Source organism: Pelodiscus sinensis, chromosome 19 (assembly GCF_049634645.1).
Source record: "Pelodiscus sinensis isolate JC-2024 chromosome 19, ASM4963464v1, whole genome shotgun sequence".
NCBI lineage: Eukaryota > Metazoa > Chordata > Testudines > Trionychidae > Pelodiscus > Pelodiscus sinensis.
Window position 1 is genome coordinate 22,044,967 of NC_134729.1, and position 24,974 is coordinate 22,069,940.

General features: G+C 44.7%; 1 protein-coding gene across 2 annotated transcripts in view; it reads left to right on the top strand.

The window, feature by feature from the left end:
- The window catches only part of PIAS4 (protein inhibitor of activated STAT 4), a 47,183-nt gene that overhangs the window by 14,661 nt on the left and 7,548 nt on the right, over positions 1 to 24,974 (top strand). The window contains exons 3-10 of one of the 2 annotated variants that reach the window (XM_075903009.1): positions 11,302 to 11,386; positions 13,025 to 13,066; positions 13,504 to 13,594; positions 13,972 to 14,100; positions 14,189 to 14,294; positions 19,500 to 19,573; positions 19,790 to 19,950; positions 20,312 to 20,529. In XM_075903009.1, the coding sequence (XP_075759124.1) occupies positions 11,302 to 11,386; positions 13,025 to 13,066; positions 13,504 to 13,594; positions 13,972 to 14,100; positions 14,189 to 14,294; positions 19,500 to 19,573; positions 19,790 to 19,950; positions 20,312 to 20,486 (863 nt within the window). In that variant the 3' untranslated portion in view covers positions 20,487 to 20,529. The remainder of the gene's footprint in view (positions 1 to 11,301; positions 11,387 to 13,024; positions 13,067 to 13,503; positions 13,595 to 13,971; positions 14,101 to 14,188; positions 14,295 to 19,499; positions 19,574 to 19,789; positions 19,951 to 20,311; positions 20,530 to 24,974) is intronic. The other variant, XM_075903008.1, reaches the window with a different exon arrangement.

The following is a 24,974-nucleotide window of genomic DNA, read 5'->3' on the forward strand; positions in this document are numbered from 1 at the left end:
GACTAGTTGATTTCCCCCTCCTTTCTGCCTCTGTCAGAGGCAGCAAAGGGGGCGGAGAAGAAGGGGTACTCCAAACTTCTGTGCCACATGGAGCCCATACTGTGGGCTCCATGAAACGCTGTCGCTTTGAAATGCCATGGCACAGGGCTCACCGAGCGGCGGTGAGCCCCACTTGCCAGCTGCGCTGTTCTGCACTCTGCACATGCGCAGATCGCTCTGCACCGGCTCTTCCTGGGTGTAATCTACTCACCATGGGCAAGTGGATTTCATTGTTTGTAGAGCCCTGCCATGGCAGCATTTCAAAGGGGTAGCTGGGGACTCCCTAGCTGACCCTGGACTCCCTGCAGCATTTCCACAGAACCCGGGGTCAGCGGGGGAGTCCTCAGCTGATCCTGGACTCCATGCACTGCTTCCCCCTTTGACATGCTGAGCAGAGCCTGGGATCAGCTACGGAAGTGCCTGTGGAGCAGTCGATGGAAATTCCATCCACTGCTCAGCTAGTAAATTAATCATTATTTAACATCCTTACTGCAGAGCAACACAGACACTAACCAGCTCCACTTTAAGGCTCAGCACCAAGATTTCCTGAAGCTGTAGGGCTGTGCTTCCATGCAGCTGCTTAATGACCCCCACACAGGGCCGCCCTGCACAAAGCTACTTGGCTGGGAGAGGGGCATTTCTGCCCTAGCTGCAGCAACTCTGTGCTGCGAATGGGAGTGCCTCTCCCAGGAAGGAGGGAGTGGCTGTGAGGAGGGGAATTTTGAACGTCCTGGTCTTGTCCCTTTGGGCAGCCAGGAGAGGAGAGAGACATGGCTGCAGGAACCTAGCTCTCTTCCAGCCTCTTCGACTAGGGGATGGGGAAGGGGGAGCAGATTGCATGGGATAGGTGGGGGAAAACTGGGGGGCGGAGGGCTGACATAGGTGAGGTGTGGGTGGGGAGTTTGTGCTGTGTCGTCCTGTCCTGACTCCCAACTAGGTTGCAGCTACTAGTGCCCTAGAGGTAGGCTTCTAACCCCCGCCCCCCTTCCCCATTGGATTAGGGTGGGGGGGAGCAGACTGCTTGGGGGTAGATGGAGGGAAGAGGAGCTGGGTGCATGGTGGTATCTGTGGAGTGAAGTGAGGTGTAAGGGGAATTTGTTTGGTGTGTACTGATTCACTCCCATCTGGGCTGCAGCAAGTCAGGCAGCCATGCTAGCTGGACTCTCTGCTGGGCTGGAAGTGTGTGTGGGGGGGGGGGGGGGGGAAGAAGCATGCTGCGAGGACCAGGGGTAGGGGGTGCCATAATTTCAGTAGCATTCCGCTGGCATGCTAGGGCATGTGTATGTGGGAGATGGGGTGCTGCTGGGGAAACTCTCATTAATGTATCAGAAGGGGCTTAGTGCAAGTATAGCTTCCCTAGTTGAGGCTCAAGTGAGGAAGAGTTGCTATTAATTACCAACTGATATAATTACAGGATCTGGAATATGCGAGGAAAAATATGAAGGTGGGGGGGGGGGTGAATAACATAGCACTCTTCTGTTTTCAACTCTTTGACTTGGGGAGCAAACACAAAACGATGGATCCTCTGCAGTTCCAGACCAAAATAGTTTTTTAAACTTTCCCTCCTGATGCTAGGTAAAGAGCTTGCCTTTGGCCATGTAGAGTTTAATAGATTAACCTGCCCGGAGATGTTAGAAAGTCTGAGTTAAAATTTAGTTTGTTTGGAGGGAGAGAGATTCAGAGCAGAGACATAGAGGGCAAGATACTGCCTTAGCAGATCTTAATGCAGGACCTAATTTCACTTGTATTGGTGTTTTTTCTATTGTAAATCATTTAGGCTGCTTTTGTAGATAAGGATTCAAGCTGTGGATAGGCCTAGATAATGACATTTGCATGATTACACTTCAAACAAAGTTGTAGGTTTTAATGGCTTAAGGGAGGGGTGGGAAACTGAAAGCCTAGGGGTTGAATGCAGCCCCCATTTTGCCTGGATCTGGCCCTAGGGCTCTGGGCTCCCCACAGCATTGGGGAGCCTGCGCTGGTGCTCCAGCTGCCCCACTGTCCCCCGCAGGGCTGGAGCGCACACCGTCTGCTAGCCTGAGTCACCTTCATACAAGCTTCTCACTTATGTGGCCCTCTGACTCTTCTGTGGGTCAGCAGTCCCCGACCTCAAAAAAAGTTCCCCACCCATGGCTTAAGGTAAGAAAGAAAAGGATTCTTTTAACAGAAGTTTTGGAATGTTAGAGAGATCTTTAAAACTCTGGTCTTAATTTTTTTAAAAAAAATCTTGTTTGGCATTTCAATTAGAGTTGGATTCCAGACAAATGATTTCCATTAAGTTTTAGAATTTGGGGAGAGGTAGTGACATTCTTTGCTATTGGGTATACAGTTCTGAGTGTGCCCACTGACTCATGAGAGCCAGAAGTAGCAAGCACTAGGTGTGATACTAAGTGTTTGCAAGTTCTTCCTACAAAATAAGGTCTCTGAAGAAAGGATCTGGCCACAAACTCTGAAGCAGGGTGAATTTGATATAAATCATCATTTAAATCACTAGTCAGGAAAACTCGATTTAATCATGGTTTTCTACATAAAAGTGCATTCTTGTTAGTTGATATAACCTTAAAATATATTCTTCACAACACCGACATAAATATAGGCTTCATTTTTTTAGAAGGTACACGCTATATGTTTTTAAACTGATTTATTTTGAAAACTTCAGGTGAGTTTTATAGCCATATCAGAAAATGAATAATTGTTTGGTTATTTCATTTACCCAAGGTAATTGAAGCAGATATTTATGAAGTCCTTGGGAGGTGAACGATCACCAGTTCGACAGTTTTCCTCTCCAACTCCTCTGAAGTGGGGCTTACCATGTATATTTTTGTTAGTCTCACAGGACTACTTGTTTCCAATTCAACAGGTTAATCATTAATATTTGGAAGATTTTCTTGCCATGCTGTATTAGGAGAACATCACCAGACAGACATTGAAATTGTTTTATTTTACAAAAACAGCGATATTATGTATTCTGGATTTTTTCTTCAACAGCAAACATATTTTAATAAAATGAGCATATGATTTGTTGAATTTAGTTAAACATTCAAGTTTTTTAAAATCAGGTTTGTTTTTAACTCTTTTTAATTAAAATAATTCTAAATGAAATATTGCATTGACTTATTTTGTTTAGAAGAATCCATCCTTAACATACATAAATCAAGTCTTCCTGACTAGTGATTTAAATCAAATCCACCCTGGTTATCAGTGTGCCCCGTTTTAGTGCATTTACTAGCTTGAGGAGTTAGCATAAATTACATGTAGTCCAAGGGTAGTGTTAATTTTCTTTATTAAATAATCTTAAGCATTACTTCTTGTTAATTATCCCTTGCTTTAATATTTTTTCATCTTCCATAGCTACAAACTGTCTAAAATAAATATGTATCTAGTTTTTGTTTGTACTAGTGGTGCGCATCCACACATGACTTCACTATTGGTGTTAGACGCAAGAAAATTCAGCCTGCCCAGCCATGGAAAATATTAGCGGGAACATTGCTCGGCACCCAGGAAATCAACCCCCAATTGGGTCCAAAACCCCAAATAAATCCATCTTATTCTATGTATGTGTTTTACACAGAGAGCTTATAAGGTCCTCCCACTTTATCAATGAAAGAGAGCACAGTAATTGCGTCCCTCCAGGTAACAGTTCTTTACACTGAGCTTGATGATAAACAAGTGTTTTTATTAAGTATAAAATAAAATAGGATTTAAGTGGCTGGAAGTGTAAACAGACAGGTCAAAGTAAGTTACTAATTTTAAATGAACATAAACCACTTAGCTAGTTGTGTTCCACTAAAACTTGTTACATGCAAATTCTTACTCTAAAACAGCTGTTTTTATCTCAGGTAGAGAACTTCATGTCAGAGTTGATCTTTACTCTGGCTTGGGTCTGCCACTTTTCAGAGCCCTTTGTCAGGTATCCTCTTAGAGTGAGCCAGGCAGCTTCAAAGGCCAGCTGAAAACAAAGGCTGATTGCTTTCCATTGCTTACATAGACTTCCCCCAGGTGGAAATCCTTTGTTTGGCATCCTCAACAGATAGCAGAACAAGGAGCCAATGGTCTCAAGTTGCAGTGGGGGGGGGATCTGGGTTGGATATTACAGAAAAACTATTTCCCTAGGAAGGTGGTGAAGCACTGGGGTGAGTTACCGAGGGAGGTGATGGAATCTCCATTCCTATAAATTTTTAAATCCCAGCTTGTGATTTAGTTGGGATTGGTCCTGCTTTGGTCAGGGGTCTGGACTTGATGACTCCTGATGTCTCTTCCCACCCTAGGATTCTATGGTCCCCCATCTCCATGGGAAAAATGCCATGTTCAAAATGGATTCCAGTACCAGGTGGCATGGTCATGTATTTCTAGAACCAACCACAGTTTGGGCTTACAGAGCAAACAAGACTATTCATGGGTGGTTGGTCTGATCACGGAGCCATTCAGTTTTCAGGGTATCAAGTAATGGCCCTTTATCAGTACTTTTAGAATTATAAATAGATTCACATTTCATGTTTCTAACTTCACATTCAAGAATGATACATGCACCAAAATAGGATATTCAGAGTCAACAGATTGTAATGTTAACATTGATGTTACATGATAGATTTTGCATAAAGCGTCTTTGAGTTATGCATATTCATATCCATAAGACAATTTGTGTGAAGCAAGGGGGGCCCATACCACAATGTGTGAGGAGGATCTGCTAGTATTATTGGGGGAACAAAAGGGCTACATACGCTGTATGTTTCAGCCACTGTCACGGTAAGCTGTATCTCTGTTTGATTCATACCTTTTGACAGTATCTGTTTGGCAATTTGTATTCTGCTTTTCATCTAAGTACTAAAATTGACAGTCTCTTCCTCCCATGTTGAAGATCGAGCTCAGTTCCTGTGCACACGCACTCTGTCTGGGCATATGTCTGCACTGCAATTCTAAACCTGTGGCTCAGGCTTGCATGGCTTGGTCTTATGGGCTGTTTAATTGCGTTGTAGATGGTCGGACCCAGAGCTCTGAACCCTCTACATTACAATTTACCCTTTGCTAGTGTCCACTAGGGATGTTAAATTGCAGGTAATTGACTACTTGAATAGTTAATGCATTTTGCATCGACTATTTGATTAGTCTATAGGGCACCTCCACCTTTGAAGTGTAGCAACAACCCTAGGGCTGTTGCTACACTTCAAAGGCAAAAGCACCGCATGGAGCCTGGGGTCAGCTGGGGACTCCCCCTGCTAACTCCCGTCTCCGTGTGACGCTGCTGCTTTGAAACGCCGCAGGGAGCCCAGCGTCAAGCATTTGCTTATCCGATAGTCCTTCACAGCCCTAGTGTCCAAGTTACCAGGCACAGCCAGCTGCAGGTGTCTAATGGCCGTGTAGACCTACCAGCAGTAGCTGAGGCAACTGCATTCTCTTGATTGCAAAATACACATCCTGCATTGGACATTCTCTGGGAAATGCTCCAAGTGCATATTTCAGGTTGCTGGTTCCATTCTCTCTGGGCTAAGTCTCAAAGGTGAACAAACTGAAGGATTTATTGAATCACTTTGAATTAGAGTGAGAAATGCCTATCCATAGTCCCTGGGCAACCATGTGATTTAAAATCCTAGAAATGTGCAGTGAGCTCCCTCCCAGGATATTGTGAAGACTAGGACTTTAACAGGGCTCAAAAAAGAGCCACAGAGGTTAGGTCCATCAATGGCTATTAACCAGGATGGGTAGGAATGGTGTCCCTAGCCTCTGTTTGTCTGGAAATGGGTGACAGATGAAGGATCATGTGAGGATTACCTGCTGTGTTCCCTCCCTCTGGGGCATCTGGTATTGGCCACTTGGCAGACAGGATACTGGGCTAGATGGACCTTTGGTCTGACCCAATATGGCTGTTACGTTCCCAAGTCCCAATATGAAGTCCATTACCTTTACATTAGCGGACATGTATCTTCAAAGGCCAGGGAAAGTGAATGGGCCATCAACTCAGGGTCTCACTGGATTGTGAAATGGAAGGACGCTTCAGATCTCTAGAATCCTTACAGAGAATCAATGCCAGCAGTCCCTTTTCTGATATCTCAAGGAGAATCTAGCATGGCCTCTGCTGACCATAACAATGGTCACGTTTCACCAGAAAAGGTGACAATTAAGGGGTCATAGAATCCTAGAACTGGAAGGGACCTCAAGAGGTCAGCGAGTCTAGTCCCCTGCCCTCACGGCAGGAAGGTAGTAGGCTCCTAGGCTATTAAGTGTGAAGCCCTGATGCAGCCTACAACTTGATGTGGGGAAACCCTAAAACTAAAGATTCTACTGACCTCAAATTGCATTAGGCGATCATCTCAGCTGTTTGCAAACTGGCTTGTAGGTTGCCTTCTCCGAGTAAGAATCCATTGTCATTATGTTGGACAAAAATCCTAAAGGGTTATGCCAAGTACTTGTGAGTGGCAGAGATTGTATGCCTTAAAGTCTGAGAATTGCTGATCTAGCTCTAACTTCATAATTAACTAACTTCTTTATATCTGATACCCTGGGGTTTTAACAGAAATTTGTCCCAGAAGCCACACAGATCCAGAAAGCTGTAACTCATACATTGGGGAGAGCTTGCTTTCAGAAAAGGCTGAACCCCACTTTCAGGAGTGCCCAATTCTCCGCATTGAATAGTTTTACCGTTTTTTGCTGTTGGCCAAGGCTGTACCTAGTCATTTTGTTAAGGCCCAACCATGAGGAATTTCTGACTTAATACCTGTAAGATTTTTTTGTTTTTGAAGGAACGACCGTTTCATTCATTAGGCCAAGAGTGGGAAACCTTTTTAGGGTCATGGCCACTGACCTGCTGAAAGCTGTCAAAGTGGGCGGCCACGCAAGTGAGAAGGGAAAAAACCCACCCGCAACCCTCACTGGCCTGTCCCCCTGAGTCAGACGGAGAAGAAAAACCCTCACATGTATGGCTCTCAGGTGAGAAGCAGGAAAAGGAGACTTGCGAGTCCTATGGGCCAGGGGAGGGGCTGAGACTCAGAGCTGGATTAACACTTTTGAGGTCTGGGGCTAGTGGATTTTATGGGACCACCTAGATTCTGTGGTGGGGCCAAAAATGAGAGGTTCAGTGAGCGCAAGAGGGCTACTGGGTAGGATTACCAGGTATCCGGTATTGAACAGGACAATCTGTTGTTTTTGCCTCTTGTCTGGTTTTAAAAAAAAATTGGAAAACACCAGACACCTAAAATGTCCAGTACTTTCTGATTTTTTTTTTCCTGGCCACGAGGCAAAAATTCTGGGCTATCTGGCTTAATACGGAGGCTGCCTAGCAACCCCAGTGCTTACCAGGGAGCTTTTGGGCCCAGAGCAAGGAGACAAGATGGCAGGCAGTTGCCAGTAGCCTGTTAGGACCAAAAAGCCTCACCAAGTGGCTTTTAAAGGGGCCACGGTGTTTGTGTGGTGGTGGTATCGTTGTTGTTGTTGTTTTTGGTGAACAACTCTCAGGTCTTTTTTTTGCTTAAACTTTTTCCTGGCGTGGGGTTTTTTTGGTATTTTTTCTGAAACCATCTGGAAACCCTTCAACTGGGGAGCAGGCTGGGATGAAGGTACAGGGTCTGCACAGGAGGGAGAATGCAGGAGCGAGCTGGAGGTGAGGAGTCTGGGTGGAAGGGGGGGGGTGAAGGAGTGGGGTAGGAATTTGTGGTCTGGGCCAGGAGTGCCTACCAGGCACAACTCCCAAGGCAGGGAGAAAAGGTGGTTCTGTATATTGCCAGAAGGTACTCCCCACTGGCTCCCACTCCCATTGGTCAATGAGAGAAACCGGGTCAGGGTGGGGGGATGCCTTCAGGGAGTGCTTCCCAGCAGTGCACAGAGACCATGGTCCAAATCCAGCCTGCAGCTTGCTTTGATCGGGTCTGAGAGACTCAGTGTTTCCCCTCCCCCACAGCGGGGAGCTGGCGCTTCAGCCACTGTGCCCCCCATGTGGCAGCAGTGCAGGCTCGTGCCACTGTGGTCGGGGTGTGGGAGATGGATCAAGGCAGGCCATAGGTTCCCCACCCCTGCTTTAGGTCATAAACCTACCTCTAGTCAATATCTGGTGGAAATTCTTCCTGAAGACAAATTATCCATAATATACTGAACAGCACACGTGCACACACACACCTCTCTGAAGTATCAGTGAGTAGCCGTTATTGGTAGAGGGATACTGAAGTAGGTGGACCAGTATGCCCCTGTTTCTAGCTGCTTTTGGACTAGGGATGTGAAAGTGTAACTGTTTACATGGTTAACTGATGAACTTGGGCCCAGTTACATGTGAGCCTGCCGTGCTCCTCGTCTTCCCCCCCCCCTCCCCCCAATAACTGTATAACCCCTGAAATTTCTAGAGGTTACACATTTGATAGGTAAATGCAATGTAACATTCCTGTTTTGGTCTAGGAATATCTAAGAGTTCTTTGCTCATATCCGTCTCTAGCAGCCTCCTCTGGTCTACCCAGTACAGAATTTCACTGGCTATGGGTGAGAGGAGCCTAAATCTTTGCTGTGCTGCCCAGTTCCTTCAAGGTCTCTCGTTTCCTCTTTAAGGGCAGTCCCCCCTCGCTGCAGAAGGAAAGTGAGTGTTTTGCATTGATGGTGTTGCCCTTCCTATGGGATTGGTTGTGCAGTCAAATTGACTAGGACTGTTGATGCTTCAGTCTGTTTCGTGGCATGAGGAAAATACTGCAGAGCTGCCTCACAGTCATACTTGTTTCCTTCCCAGCCTTTGGCAGGACTTATAGCCCAATTACGTTTGGGTGAGAGGTAATCATGAAGTGACACCTTTACCCGAGGCACCTGGCAGCAGCCATTTGGTATGTTTTAGAAGTAAGCCTTTTCTGTGTTTGGGATAGGTGGTATGCTCAGTATCTTGCTGCAGTGAGATGAGATGATCACAACCTCTGTTGGAAACTGGATCCCATGGTGATGATGGGATAAGTGGGGAGACTGCTTTGCTCTTGGCTTCGCTGCTGAGGCTTGCGCTCTCCATCTGGGCATGAGCATTGCTCTTGGAAAAGGTGGCTGCTTTGGAAAAGGAGAGTTTCTTGCAGGGTGAATTGATTTTTTTTTTTTTTAATCAAAGTGATTTAAATCACCAAGCAGGAAATCTTGATTTGAATAATTGATTCTAATTGTTAATTTCTGAAGAGGTTGAGTCTCGATGGTATAATTTGGACACTTTTTTGTGCTAATCAGGAGGCTGTCCTGCACACATTTAAGCACTTGAATGACCTTCATATGCATTTGTTCAGATTTGTAACTTTGACTTTTTATTACATTAGAAAATGGTGAATGAAATACTTATTTACTAGACTTTTATATGTGTGGAGGTACGCTAGAATTCAACTAAAAATGCCCCAAGGCAGCATTTAAAAATGGCGTTGTTCTAGTTCAATAAAAGTACCGTGCTTTGGATGCACAAGAGAAAAATTACCAAAACATGTTTTGCATTTAAAACTGATTTCTTAAAGTATTTGCAGATGGTGAATTGGTTCAAGATTTTAGAATTGTAGTTCTCCTGATACCTAGTTTTTATTCATAGCTCAAAAGAGGTAAACAAGCTTTCCAGCTTTTTCACTCTCAATCAATTTTTCAAATGTGAATGAATTAGTCTTTGAACTGATCTAGTCTAATAAACTAAAATGAAGAAACTATTCTCTCTGTACCTGCAGAAGAGGCTACTGCTTGTTAACACCTTAGGTAATAAGGTAACTAGTGCTTAGCCAATGAGATTTGTTGCCTTTAAATGGGCCAGCAAATGGAGGAGGGGATAGAGTATTCCCTCCTCCACCTGCCCCCTGCATAATACCTGGGAGGACAGCCTAGATCGGGGTGGGCAAAAGGGCTTCTGTGGGCCAAGCGAGTTGATCTGGACCGCAGAAGTGCCACATGCCCCTGGCAAGGCGGGGGGAAACTTTGCGTGCTCTACCCAACCCCAGGCCATGATGGGCCTGGGGGCAGAAGGAGGGGAGCACACCCAAGTCTCCTCCTGCCTTGTGAGGGGTGTGGTGCTTCTAAGCACCACAGTCTCCCTTGCAGGACGGGGGCAGGGCTGAGGGAGACTTAGCGCGCTCCCCCAGGCCAATCCGGGATCGGGGGTGGGAGGAGTGCATGAAGTCTCCTCCTGCCCTACAAGGAGGAGTTTGGCACTTAATTCAACTGCCAGCTGCTGCGCGCACAGTCTCCTGCTGCCAGAGGCATGGGTACCTAGAGGGAACCGCCAGCTGTTCAGAACTGCTGGCGTGCTCTTGGGGGGGAAGAGGGCTTTTCACTCTCCCCCACCCACAGGCCAATCAGGGTCTGTGGGTGGGGAAGCGTGAAAGTGTCCTGGCCCCACCCCTTCTGCCTGAATCCCTGCCCCTTCCAGGATGGTCTGGGCCACTTCAGAAATTTCTGAAGTGGCTCATGGTCAAAAATTATTGCCCACCTGTGGCCTAGATAATCAGGTGGTTCCTTTTGGCCTTATTCTGACTTCCAGCTTGGACTTTTTAAAAACTTCAGCAGCAAACATGTGCAGTTTGAATGGTTTTCAGTAGGAATTATTTTAATACCTTAGAGTAAAGTTAAGCCTTAGTATAGCTGTCATCGTTTCTAATTTAATTTTAAACAAGTTAGTTTTTTTAAAGAAAAATGTAGTGTGGATTTTTTTAAATTTAAATTAAACTGACTAATTCAGTTTTTATCCAGCCTGCATTGTGGCTAATTATCTCTTTCAGTCCACAGATCATTAGATTACCTTATTCTAAAATTGCACCATTAAGTTGATACATTTGTTGACACCTCTTTTCTCTGCCCTTTGGGACCAGCATTCTGATGCTATCTTATCACTTGATGTTAGATTGCTTTTTTTCCCCCTTTTCGCAGCCAGTCTAATGGTCTCATCTGTAAATACTTTCATGTTATGCAGTGACACATTTCCCTCCTGAATTCTAGTCTTCATGCTATAACATTCATAATATGCTCTTATTTTAAAGTGTGGACCTTTCCCTCATTGGGAAGCTGAAGGAAAAACATTTGTCGCACATCTCTCCCTTCATTACTTGCCATGACAAGGTGCCCTTTTTACTATTTGTGTCTCTTTGGCTTTAGAGGAGCATCCTCCAAGCCCAGCAGACAACTTCTTCTCTAATGCCAATTTAAAGAAATACAGCTCTAAGCAAACTGTGGGTGTACTACAAATCAGGAATTAAAATGAGGGATCAAACATGACTCATTTCAGTACCATTGCAGTACCATTTTGATGTACGTTGCAGTGTAACATCTTTTTTTTTTTCTTCTCTTCAGTCCCACAGAATAACGAGAAGCTTCAAGAGAGTCCGTGCATTTTTGCACTGACGCCAAGACAAGTAGAGCTGATCAGAAATTCCAGGTACTTGGTGTTGTGTATTTTTAAAACACTGTTAAATGCATCACCTCCCTGACAGTTTTCCCTCCCTATTGGGTGTCTGTTCTCTGCTTGGTAGCACTGCTTGCTTGAGGACACCAGCAGGGTAGTCTTTTCTCCAGTATGAAGACCATAACCATTTTTGGCACTGTCCACCTATTTTATTCTCTATAGGCTTTTGTTCTGCAATAAAATAGGAAGTTTAGGGAGCGCATGCGATGTCTTGAAACTTCTCATTTAAGCCTACATTGTGAATTTGTTTGCAAAATCTTTGGCATCACAGGTTAAAAGCTATACGCTCAGTGCCATTACAGAAGGATACTTATAATAGCTACCTGAACAACTTTCTTGTACTCAGCCACTAGGACTTCCCAAAACACATACATTCCTCTTCTGGGACATAACTTTCCATCCCAAGAGTGAGACACACCAGTGTGGGAGTGGCCTGTGACTCTGGAACTTGCTCCCGTGAGAGATCAGAATGACAAGCCTTTTGGGCTTCTGAGTGAAATGCAAAACTCTGACACAACTTCTCTGTAGTAAACACTAATAGTAATAACTTCGCAAAATCGGGGTGGGGGGATGTCATCCTTGAATATCTACTTTTAAGTTTAGTTCTCAGGTAATATGGTGATCTAGAGAGAAGAAAGTACTGCAAGGAAGTGCCATTCGGAGACTAGCAGGAAACAATATACCAAGAATCAATCAGATCATTTGGGCTGATACATCAAGACTACTTTGTAGTGCTGAATGTGGAAATGTCTCAAACGTAGAAATGGAAAAGCTAGAAATATCTGGATCAGGGAGGGGTTTCTCATTACCTGCAGTCAGACTAGAATGTAGCCTACACCCCTTTTAGGGGTTCTAGTGAGCACCTGACATCAGACACAGTGCTCATTTCAGGATAGGTCCTGTTGTCTCTAACTTTCTAATCCTTTCCTGTAAGCTACAGACTGAACTCAACCTCCTGAAAACTTAAAAGTAGGGTTGGGCTGTGAGACATTATCATCTTCAAATCAAGGCTAAATTCTGAATTTTTTTTCTGGGAAGAAGTTAGGTTTTACACACAGGCACAAGATGTATTCTAAGACCACCCTTGTGTTCTGCTGTGCAACTTTTCTAAAATGAGTTAATATCCCATTTGATAAAATAGAAGACTAATGCTAAAAATGTCCACAGAAATATTCTGTGGGTACTATAATGCTCAGATTCCTCTAATGGAAGACGCAGTTTTAGTTTGCTAATTGAATGAAGGGGGAGTTATACGGATGTTGTCAGCCTAAGCCTAGCTGGGGGCAGAGAGTGGGAATGTTTTACAGAATCTCATCTGCCCAATAATGTTTCCATGGTCATTTCATATTTCAATGAAGAGAGATTTTTCTTTAAATATTTTTCTGCAATTTTGGAAACCCAAACACCACAGTCTTGGGCTAATGCGTAAGAGCTAGAAAATGAAATTGACCAGACTGTTGCTATTTTCCAGAACAAGTGAAATCTTAAAAGTAAATGGCATAAACCGTACACGTGACTTAAATCTATTACAACTGACTTCTTTAAATTATTTAATTGGATAAAGAAGAAAACTGAGATTTTGTTAAATGAAAGTCTGTTTTGTTTTACCAGGGAGTTGCAAGCCGGTGTGAAATCTGTTCAGGTTGTGCTAAGGTAAGTCTCAATACAGTACTATGAAATTAAGCCCAGGAGGCAGCAAACTAGGAGAGAGGAGATCACTAGCACAGTATGGTAACAGTTTCAATGCTCTGTGTTCAGTAGGTACTAAAATAACTGATCACTATAAGCAAGTCCCTTTGTTCCTGAGGATAGTGCAAATCTCTACAACATAACTTTCTGCTGCTTTGACTTTGTTCTCTGCAGCTGATTTGAGTTATTGCTTTAATAGAAACTTCTGGTTACATCACATTTGGCTTCATATCAGCATTCTAAGTCTCTATCATGCCCTCAGTAGGCTATCCTTGGTTTGATTAGATGCCAGACCTTAGTTCAGTTTGGCTGTCTGTTGAAGTCAGTAGTATTTATTAGGCTAGAGATCTCTTCTGTCTTGTATGCGATGTAGATATTTAAAGGTAACCATTTCTTTCCAGAATCTGCTACACGGACACTAGCTCCCCTCAGGAGGATCAGTACCCTCCAAACATCGCAGTGAAAGTGAATCATAGTTACTGCTCAGTACCGGTAAGTCAATCCAGCCACAAAGAGTCACTTTATTGCATAGGGAGAACTTGTGCAATTTATGTGGTTTTGTTTTATTCTGGAAATTATCAGGCAAATGCAGAAGAGGAGCCAGAGTGCTAAAAGTAGATTGTTTTGACCTTTGAAGCTCATTGTAATGGATTTGGCTTGTAGAATTCATTAACTGTGTTCTTATGAAACTACTATGAAACTGCAGTATCAACTTCCCTGTTCTTCACTATGACTTGATAATCTCATCCAAAGAAATTGCTTTGTACATGAGTAGAATTTTGCAAGGCTGATGTCCTGGTAGCTACAAAATCAAATCCACAGGAGTGTCTCTGGTAAATTAAAGAGGAAAATGTCTATCCTTGTTATAGGGCTACTATCCCTCCAATAAGCCTGGAGTAGAGCCGAAAAGGCCTTGTCGTCCCATTAACCTCACACATCTCATGTACCTGTCTGCAGCGACCAATCGTATCACGGTTACGTGGGGGAATTATGGAAAGGTAAATAACTGTATGACTTGGAAAATAGGTGCACATGTGTGTGGGGAATGTCCGTATTCCTCATCCTGTCCCTTTCCTTTCTCTTTAGAGTTATTCAGTGGGCCTATACTTAGTGCGGCAAATGACCTCAGCAGAATTGCTGCAGAGGTTGAAAACCATTGGAATCAAACATCCAGAGCTCTGCAAAGCACTTGGTAAGTCCATATTATTGTTAAAGTTCATGCAGTCTTCAGCAGACTGGCCAGGCTGAGAAGTCAGGCTAATAGACATTTGTGCAGAAACAATTGTCAAACTCTATAGAATCTTTCTCTGTAATTCTGGATAAATATTTGTTGACTTGGGAGTGACTTTACTCAGCTGTGTATTGGGCACGTTATTGAATCAACACAGATCTGTGCTGAGATGTAACATTTTCACAGCACTTTTTCTTGTGGCGCTACAGATAAATTATGATCTCATTTAGTTAGACTTAGAATTCATTCCCAGGTCATAATATGGTGAGTGCTGCTGAAGGTCAATATCGTTCTGATGAGTGGTTTCCTGCCTTCAGCTGAATAATTATGAATGGATGAATGCTGCCAGAGCGCCTGCAAGACCTCTAGAGGAAATTCTGGAGCAAAGAACTCTTATGTGGAGATGCCCTGCTATCTGTGCCCTTGGTGTTCTATTCAAAGGGCGTAGAGCAGGATTCACAGTGTGACGGGTTGGATTACAGGAGTTTCCTTGGGGTTGGCCACTGGCATACTGATCAAGCCACTGAGCCCACCTTCTTTCCCTCTGGGGCTCCCTGACAACCTGTACCGCTAGGCTGAGGTCTGGTCTCCCCCATCCAAGACAGAGTTGGGGTTACCGCCCCCCCAGCAGAGAAACATGGACACTGAATCTGCTCAGCTCTGGAAGGGCTCAGCTATAGGGCCATTTAACTGCACTCAGGGACCCCAAACCTCAAAAGGGACCAACTCCCACATTAATCCATCTTACTCCGTGTAATAGATTTACACGCAGAATGTACATAATGTCAGCTCTTTAGCAATGAGAGAGACGCGCAAAGTAGGAAAATAGGATTTAAGTCATTGCAAGTGAAAACAGACAAAAAGCTATGACGTTAAAGTAAACAAAACGCACCAGCTAAACTTAATGCAGCAAGAAGTTGTTACGAGCCATATTTCTCACCCTTGTTCTTATCTCTGCCATTGTTGATCCTCTTCTGACCTGGGCCCAGCGGTTTTGCCTTTACCATACTCTTACAGTTGTTTCCAGGTCTCTTCATGTGTGTCCTCTTAGGCTGGTGAGGCAGTGTCCAAAGCCAGCTGAAGACAAAAGACTGGGTTGCTTAGGGTTCCTTAAATAGATTTCCCCCAGGGCAAGAACTTTTTTTTTCCTTTCCAGTCTCCCCATCCCCATGGAAAAATACCAGATTCAAGATGGATTCCAGTACCAGGCAACATGGTCACATGTCTTTCTAGAACCGACCACAGTTTGAGCCTCCAAAAAAACCAAAACCATTCACAGGTTGTTGACTTGATCACCAAGCCATTACATTCCTGAAGTATCACTACTAGCTCGCATTAGCACATTTAGAATTAGAAACAGATTCACACTTGGGAGCTACAGATTCAGTGGATTACAACTTTTAAAATGACATGTTGCATTACTTGTTTTTCATAAATCACAATTTGAGTTGTTTATGTTCATATTCTTATGCTAATCTTCATAGAGCATGTGGGGAGCCCCGTGACCCACAGCACCTCTTTCAAATGCAGCGATCTTCCTGAAAGAAGTGATCTTTGGTTAAGCCCATTCAGATCAATCGTGGTAATGAGCAGTGTTCCCTATAAGCTGAGTGCTTGGGTGGCCACCCAGGAGAGTCAGCTGCTGACCAGTTGATGAGCAGAGCACACTCAGTCAGCAGCATGTGTTTCTGCAGGTGGTGCACATCTGCACATGTCTCAGTGCACATAACAAAATTTATTTAATCCATGGATGGAAAAAATTAGAGGGAACCAGTGTCTTGGGTAAATGCAGAAACTTATTGGAAATCTAGGGGAATTACCTTTCAAAGTCAAAGCTCCTACTAATCTGAGAAACACATTTCCAGTCATTCAGTTTTCAAATGATGTAATGGGCTTAGCACTTATTTCTGTGTAAAAAAGGACAATAAACAAATCTTGCTGTGATATTTTACACTAACCGCAGCCTGCACTTACAGGGCACAGTCTGAAAGAGCCTATTTAATTTTTAAGAAAAACACATGTTCAAACATATCCGGTCCTCATAGCTTGTTCACTAGCTATAGATGACTAATACTGAAATGAGAAAATTCAAAATGTTTAAGGGAGGCATTGTGTGGCCTAGTTGATAAAGCAGTGGATTTGGAGTCAGGAATGGGAGTTTTTTCCCCAGTTTAGTCACTTCCTGCTCCTTGCCTTTGTTTCCTCATCTATAAAATGGAGTGAAAGGGACGAACTTTCTTTACATAAGTAAGACTTTTTACATTGCATCAATTCAGTCAAACACTAGCGTCCATTTGTACAACTATCTTTGGAGTTCTGTATGGGTCCCAGAATAGCAAATAACCTTGCTCTCAGCCCTGCCTGGTATGGTGCAGATCGACATGCTGATCTCTTCCAACTCAACATTCTGACAGTGATTTTGGTATAATTGTGCCTAAATAACCAGCGATCCATGTGATTGATGGACAGCTTCAAAACTGCTTTTTGCTTATGGCAGTTTGAGCATAAGAGGAAGCAAAACAGCAACCAGCAATGTATTTGGCAGTCCCTGGTGGTTGTGAGCAGTGTTGTCTTCGAGTCGTCATCGTCAAGTCCAAGTCGAGTCTCGAGTCCCTAAAGTCACTTTCAAGTCAAGTCCCAAGTTGAGTCTCAAGTCTTAATTTTAAAAATGTCAAGTCACTTTCGTACAAGCCATCAATATCAGCATTTTCGGACAATTTTTTCACCAAGTCGATTTAACAAAATTAGCAAGTCTCAAGTCACAAACAATGAACCCAAGTAGAGTCTGAAGTCGAGTCACCTAGGAGACTTAAGTCGGACTCGAGTTCAAGTCGTGGGACTCGAGTCATCAACTCTGGTTGTGAGGCTTAGGTATCTAGCATATTTGAAGCAGAGAGAGTGGACTACACACCCATTTCCCCTATTAGTGCTGTAAATAAAACCAGATTCTATCATTCCTCTTAGAGCACAGTTAGTTTCCTTTTTCTTGAAACAGGATTGTGGGTAATCGGAATAGAATGGCTCTTCCGGTCAAAAATTAGTGCTTAGAATATATCCCTTGGAAGTCTAGAAGCATCATGCAAATATTCTACAACAGACTTCCTGCCTTCACTGTCCACAAGCTGATTTTTGTCATCACCTCAAACTTCAGTGAGACACATTAATAAAAATCTTGGCATCATTTGGCTAGTGAAGTCCTCTTTGTTTTGTTTGGCTTTGTTGGTTTGGTTTCCCTGGTCATGCTATGAATTAATGAGAAACACCATCCCTTCAGTTTTACATAAACTCTTTTTTGTGGGCATCTGAAATTCAGATCCCAAGTATCTTGATAAACCCTGCTACTTACTACAGCTCACCAGAGCATTTTACAAATAGCTTCAGATTCTGTTCACCTCTGTTTCATTAACCACTACACTTTAACTCTGCTTGCTTGCTGGGGCTGACTTGTTTTCCCCTCTGCATATGTTTGTTGACTTTATAAGAGCGCTTTCTGAACTCGGCTACTTAAATGCCTAACACTGGAATTGGGAGCCAAAGTTATAGTCCCCCATTTAAAAAGCTTTGATGCTAGCTAATAGCTCCTAGGACAGGGGTAGGCAAAAGGGACTCTGCAGGCCATATCCAGCGTGCGGACACCCTGCCTTCAGGCCAGTCAGGGCCTGGGGATGGGGGAGCATGCGAAATTCCCTCCCCACCAGGGGCGCACAGTGCTTGGTCAACTGCCAGGGCTAACTCTAAGTCCCGCGCGCCCCTTGCAGGGCTGGGGCAGAGAGCAAGAGACTTCCTGTGCTGCTCCTCTGCCAGGGGCATGTGCACTTAGAGGGAGCCACCAGCTGTTCAGAACAGCTGGGGTTCTCTCTGGGGTGGGGAGGTGGGGCAAAGATGTAAGTGCTCCCCTTCTCCCCCCCCCCCCCAAGCCAGTCAGGGTCTCTGGGCAGGGAAGCATGTAAGTGTCCTTGCCCCACCCCTTGCACCCAAGGCCCCGCCCCTTCCTGGGCAGCCTAGGGCCACTTCAGAAATGTTTTAAGTGGGCCCCTCTATCTAAAATGATTGCCCACCCTTGCCGTAGGCTGTAGTTCTAATTTCCCATGATCTGTTTGACTGGCTAGAAAATGGCAGACATGTCTGCTGAATTTAATCTTTTCAAACTATGCTTGTTTTTTCTGTCTGGCTAACATAATCGTAGACAACATAGACCTGTGCTTCAAAATCTCATAAAGATTCTGTATTGAGTTCTATTTTATTAGGTCTGAAACAGCCATGGAAATGTGAACTTACCCAGAGAGAGATGTGCTGGAAATGCAATAAACCTCTATGAATATCCATGCTAGTGTAATGTTTATAGAGTGGTTTGTCCAGGGACAGCGTCTTGTATTCATTCAGCACCTGTTTGATTCCAAAGATGTATGTTGTAGTATCCCTGTAACCTCTACAGTCATGTAGCCTCACCCTCACCTCAGCTCCTCACCTTCCAGCTCGCGCACCATCCTTGATTCTCTCTGCTCTCCCTTCAGATTTTTACACTAGTGGCTCCTATCTCCTGTCCTAATATGTTGATTTCTTCCAGATCTGTCTAATCCCTCTTTGGAAAATGGCATTTTTGCCAGACGTCCTGCCCTGCTTGCTCTCTGGCTTGTGCAAAGGCTGCAGGTGCAAACGTGTTAATCTCGCAAAAGCTGCAGGAGTTTAGCTAGCTGGCATGCCTGCTACCCAGCTCACTGGTTAGCTCCAGAGTTGCATCCTACTGGGGTCTGGGTAGTGCTAGTCTGCTCAGATCAAATAAAACTGGGAGGGGTCAGGTGAACTAGGAGTCCTGCTGTCTCACTTCCCCTCTCTTGTGCAATCCCCGTTATTGTGATGAGTCATGCTGTATTTTACTGACTCTTTTTTTAAAGTGACTGTGGCCCTGGCCCAATCCCAAATTCTTGTCCAGTGTCTGTCCTAATGTTGCAGTGAAGCAGCCTGCTACCACCTCCCACGCTGTTTGTCTCTGCTTCCCAAAGTTGGCTTAGTTGCTTGCCTACTGCAGAGAATTTACAGAATCCTCCCCACCAAAAGCATTTTTTCCCCATGTGACAGTTGCAGAAGCTTGGCTCCTGCACTACATGTTTATGGGTCTAAAACGAGCTCCTTTAACTTTGTCCCATGTTGTCTTCCTGAATACAGTAAAAGAGAAATTGCGTTTGGATCCAGACAGTGAAATTGCCACTACAGGTGTTCGAGTCTCTCTCATCTGCCCGGTAAGTTGCTTCAAAGAAATCCAGGCTATTGTCATTGGCTCTCCTCTTCACTTATTCAAACCAGCTTTACAGGATAATCATTTTTTTTCACCAAAAACATCTAGAAGCAGTTTCTTGTGTATTTGCATATGACACCAGTATCCAGTTTGGGGAGAGGAGGCATCTAGTGGTAGAATGGTGGGACTGGCCCCAATCTTTATGCTGTTTGGTCCATAGCTGGTGAAGATGCGTCTGTCTGTTCCATGCCGGGCTGAGACCTGCGCCCACCTACAGTGCTTCGATGCAGTCTTCTACCTACAGATGAATGAGAAGAAGCCCACATGGATGTGCCCTGTGTGTGACAAACCAGCACCCTATGACCAGCTAATAATTGATGGGTAAGTTCACACCCTCTTTCCTTTTCTGCCTCTTTGATAACTCCTTCCCATCCTCTTCTACGCTGGGAGTATGCTCTGATTTTTAAGGCCTTATAGGTGATCCACCTTCATTTAAAAATTCTTTAAATTAAAAAAGCATAATTGCTCCAGTTGGCATGTGATACACTCCTCTCCCAGTTCCTGGTGGTGGTGGGTTTGCGTGAGACTCGGTCACTAGGCGTCGCTTCTTTGATTCTGTCGTTTATCATCTCGCTCTGAAGCTCCTACAACCGTATTCGGTTTTCATCATGGTGACTGCGAAAGCTAGGCTGCTTTGCTCTTTTCCATGCAGTGATTGTTGATTGTCATTTACACTCCTTAGAATAAAACTACTTTACACACTCCTGACAAGACAGGCTGCCTTCAGCATGCACCACTTCTCCCACTCCTTCGTTAAGGGCCTGATCCTGCAAGATGCTGAAGGTGCTCAGTACCTCACAAGCAGTTCTCAGCACGTCTTAAGTTTGAGTCAGATGATTCTAAGTGCCAGCCATTAATCCAGGTGTCATTAGATGCAGAGCTAGCACATCTAAGATGGAGGTATGAATGCAGTTAAAACCAGTGCTCTGGGGGTACATTTTTTTGATGCTCCACCCGCAAACTGTGCAAATAGTGTCTGTAGGCTACAAGCTTCTTAAGGTCCTTAGAAAAAGCTTTGCCCAGGATTTTATATTCTGAGTTCCTATAAAAAGGACAAGATAGGGGGTTGGAAATGCTGAAGGGGTGTATTGGAGAGGGAGGGATAGCTCAGTGGTTTGAGCATTGGCCTGCTAAACCCAGGGTCGAGAGTTCAATCCTTGAGGGGGGCCATTTAGGGATCTGGGGCAAATCTGTCAGGGATGGCACTTGGTCCTGCCATGAGGGCAGGGGACTGGACTCAATGACCTTTCAAGGTCCCTTCCAGTTTTATAAAATAGGTATATCTATGGTAATGTGGATATTCGTAACTAAGATGGCCAAGCATTCTAAAGTTTGAGTTCTTTAAGCTTAATTCTGAATTTTTTCTTGGCTTCTTAGCCATTGTTTTTACTAATACGCCTTTAAATGATTTTATATTTACTTTCTTGGTTGGGGTTCCTCAAAGCTGCTTAGGATTGTAGTCTTGCATCGTTCAGCACTAGTTCAGACACATGGGTATAGCTTCTCAGACACATGGGTATAGCTTCTCCCTGCCAGTAGATGGAGACTGTACAGCCAAGATGCTTTTGTAATGTTCTTCCATGAACAAAAGGAGCTTGTTGGTTCATGATTCCTACTAGTATCTGCCACCAATAACCTTAACTCTGGTAGGTTGAGAGAACCTCAGCCTGTTAAGAATTGAATCCCCTTCACGCTAGTTGTTGGTGCTGCTTTCGGAGAGGACCTGTTCAAGTAGAAGAAGTTAAGCTTCAGGCTCCCAGATGGAAGCTCCTGTGTATTGTGCCTTCTAACAATAGTACGAGGGCTGGCAGCGCTCCCTAGGTTTACACTCAGCATGGCAGACACAGGAATGGAATGGGGCCAGTACAAAACAAAATCTAAGGGTGGCAGATGGCCTCACTGGACTCTGATCCAGCCAGCTGAGATGGGGTTACTTTGGTCTGCCTCCTTCCTAAGCTGTTTTAACAGAGAACCAAGCCCAAGAGAGCATTCAGGTCTCTGATGGGAGGAAAGAGGCCTGTATTTTGTCACCACCAAGCTGGAGCAAGAGTCTGAAGCCATTTGTAGGGGAAGATCCTTAGAGACTGTTTCTTCATTCTGTCTTAGTGTCCAAGAGAACAAGAGGGTGCTGCTGAGGACGTTCTTGTGGATCCCAGACATTAGGGTAGTGACCCTAAAAGTCCATCCCTTCCAATAGAAACCCCCTAGGGTTCATAAGGCCCTTTGAAAAAAACTTAATGGGAAAACTGGTCTGCGAAGGGCACATCCTACCGATGCAGTGGTCAGTGTTGGGGTCCACATACCGCTACCAAACTTTCTTCTTTGGCTGAACTGCACCATAGACATTCTCAAATATAGTGACCTGGGAAGGAGAAGGCTTCAGTCTCTTCATACGTGGGCAGCTAGCTGAATGATAGCAGTGTCACCTTAGCCTTGAAAACATTTAAGAATGTCAGCTGCTCAAATTACGGCTTGATAATAGACCAGCTCCTTGGAGGCGATATGCTTCCATAGTGCATCACGGAACAAGGTTTGATATTGGAAGAAACATGGAGAGATGGAATTGAGTCTTATCAAGAGAATATTCCTACCCAAAGAATATTTGCCTCCTATCACTGAGATTGTTTCAACATGCAGAACCTGGACAAGAATAGTCTACAAGAACCTCAGAACAGATGTCACCCTAGGGCCTATGCAAATTAGACCTAACTAGGATCCGTGATAGCTCCAGGAACATGGGGTTAGATCAGGGGTGGGCAAGAGGTTGCCAGAGGGCTAGATCCGGCCCATCAAGCCACTGGATCCAGCCTGCAGCTGCCTCGCTGGGACTCTTAAGCACAGCACAGCGGCAGCCACTTTAAATGTGACTGCTCTATTCTGGGAGCGAGGAGGGAGATTCTTGCTCTGCCCTGCCCCTCGATGAAATCTCTCAGCTCCCATTGGCCAGTTTCTGACCAATAGCAGCTGAGATTTTTCCGGGCAGTAGGGTCGGCCAGTGAAGCCACCTCCTCCTCCTCCCCCCGCTCTTTCACCCTGCCCAGAGCAGTCACTGCAGCCTTCAGGTTCCTGCAGGGCTGCTGACTGGAAGCTGCCTAGATGTGCCTCCCAGACAGGGCCTGCCTCTGACACCCCCTTCTTCCTCCCACCCCCCAACTACCTGCCCCAGGCCACCACCCAAACTCTCTGTATCCCTTTACTTCAGCTCACAACTCCCTCCCAGATCCTGCACCCCCTCCTAGAGCCCCTCCCTCAGGCCAGAAACCTCTCCTGCACCCATACTCCCTCTTGGACTCTGCACCCCAAACCCCTGCCCCAGATCACAACCTTCTCCTTCACCCAATCTCCCTCTGACTCCACACCCCTTCCTGCACCCCAGTCTCTTATCCTAAGCTCCTTTCTGCACCCGATCTCTGTCCCAGACCCCAAGCCTCCTTGGTAGAAATGCAGCCCTTGAGCACTTGCCAAAATCTTGGAATGGCCCCCCCATTAAAAATTATTGCCCACCCTGGGTTAGATGCTGCTCCCCTTAAGGGAGAACTCCGTATATTTCCAGCGTGCGCTGCTAAGAGCAAAGTAAGAGAGAAAGGGGTGAATGCCATTGTTTCCTATGTGAACAAGGCAGCAGGAATCAGGAAATGGTTCGGCAGCCAGACTGTTTACTGAGCTCCAAAGCAGAGATTGCTGACAGCTGTACAAATGGTGATGGCAACAAGGGGTACTGGTCGAACAAGATGCAGAGCTGCTGGTTTCTGGGAAACAAACTCCACCCTCTGATCTCTCGGACCTACTGATGGAGCAATTCACAAGAGCTCAGATGAATTCTGCAAGGGGCAAATGAGTGAGGCCCTGCCGTGAGAGCAAGAAACTGGACTTGGCGACCTCTCCAGTCCTTTTCAACCTCAGTTATATATTCCCCTAGATTTAATCATGCAGACAGTACTCGGAGCATCAAGAAATTCATAGTTACTGATCTTATCTAGCTGTTATGGCCTCCTTAGTCTGAAGCAGTCGAGGCATAGATTATCTGTTCACTCTGCCCTCTGGCAAATACATAGTTTGGAAGAATTAAATTTTTATTGGTAAATATAAAAAAATTGAAATTTTGAGAGGCATAGTAAGAAAAATGCTATTTGAGAACCTAGAGTTTGATTTAAGGATATTTACTTTGTATATTTTGATGTGTTGACAATTTTCATTTTAACATTTACTTCTTGAATTTTAATGTCGGCTGACATTAAATAATTTGACCCCACATAATTTTAAACAGGAAAAAACAGAAGAAGATGCTTAAGTAGACATTATTATCTGTCATAATTATTAAATATCCTCTAACTCAACCAATACAACAGGAAAAATCCATCTCCCTTTCTGATTTATAGCCTGGCTGTGGAGGACTAGACTTTGGAAGAAAAGGAGAAATAGAAATGTCTAGTATTTCTGTTTCTAGTAGTCCTTTAGCTAGGCTAGGCCAATAGAACTCCAGAGCCTGTCATGAATCAAAGAGCAACTCCTACTCAGTCATGACAAAACTGTTCTCCAAATGTATCACACGTCAAGGAAATGTCATGAATGGCCTTTTGCAAATCAAGTATTTGTTCACCCTCCTACTGATAACTCCCCAGCCAAGATGTGTGTGATGCTTTCTAGAATTGACCTGCTCAAATTGACACCCTTGTGAGGCCAGTGATGAGACACCTCAACAGTAGAAAAGCAAACACCCAGCGTCTGTGGCCCGGTCAACCAGAGCAGTAGTTTTGATCTCCTTGTGGTCAGTCTCCTTGTGATTAGAAAAGGTGGCCATGTCAAACTGTGCCATAATTGGTGTATTTTCCACCCAGTGTGGGAGGACAGGTCATGCCTTGTACTTTTCCCCAGAGATTTCAGCACTAGCTTGGGAAGTCCAGCATCTGGTGAAGTATTCTGTCCGTTTACGATGAGTAAAACTGGATGTTCGCGAGTTACCAATGAGCTATCGATGTGGCTTCCCCAGAATATTGTCTGGGCAGCAGCACAAGGGATTTGGGAAGTTAGCCAACAAAAGGCTTGCAGCGGGGTTAGGAATGTGTTCTACTGTGATGAAAATGTCAGCCTGATGAGCTACAAGATAAGGTGTGAGGGAGAGACTTTAGCCTCATGTTCAAATCTGCTCTAGGTTTGTTATCACATCTAATAATTGAGCTGTCATCTCAGCCCACTTCCTAATAGAAAGCCTTCATCACCAAACCACCACCTCTCATACATAACAGTAGTTGTCCCCTTCCACTCCATGGGCAGCATCGATAGAGACCAAGGACTGGATTGAGCAGGAAGGCTGCTCTCTCTCTTAGTCTCTCTGATTCATGGTT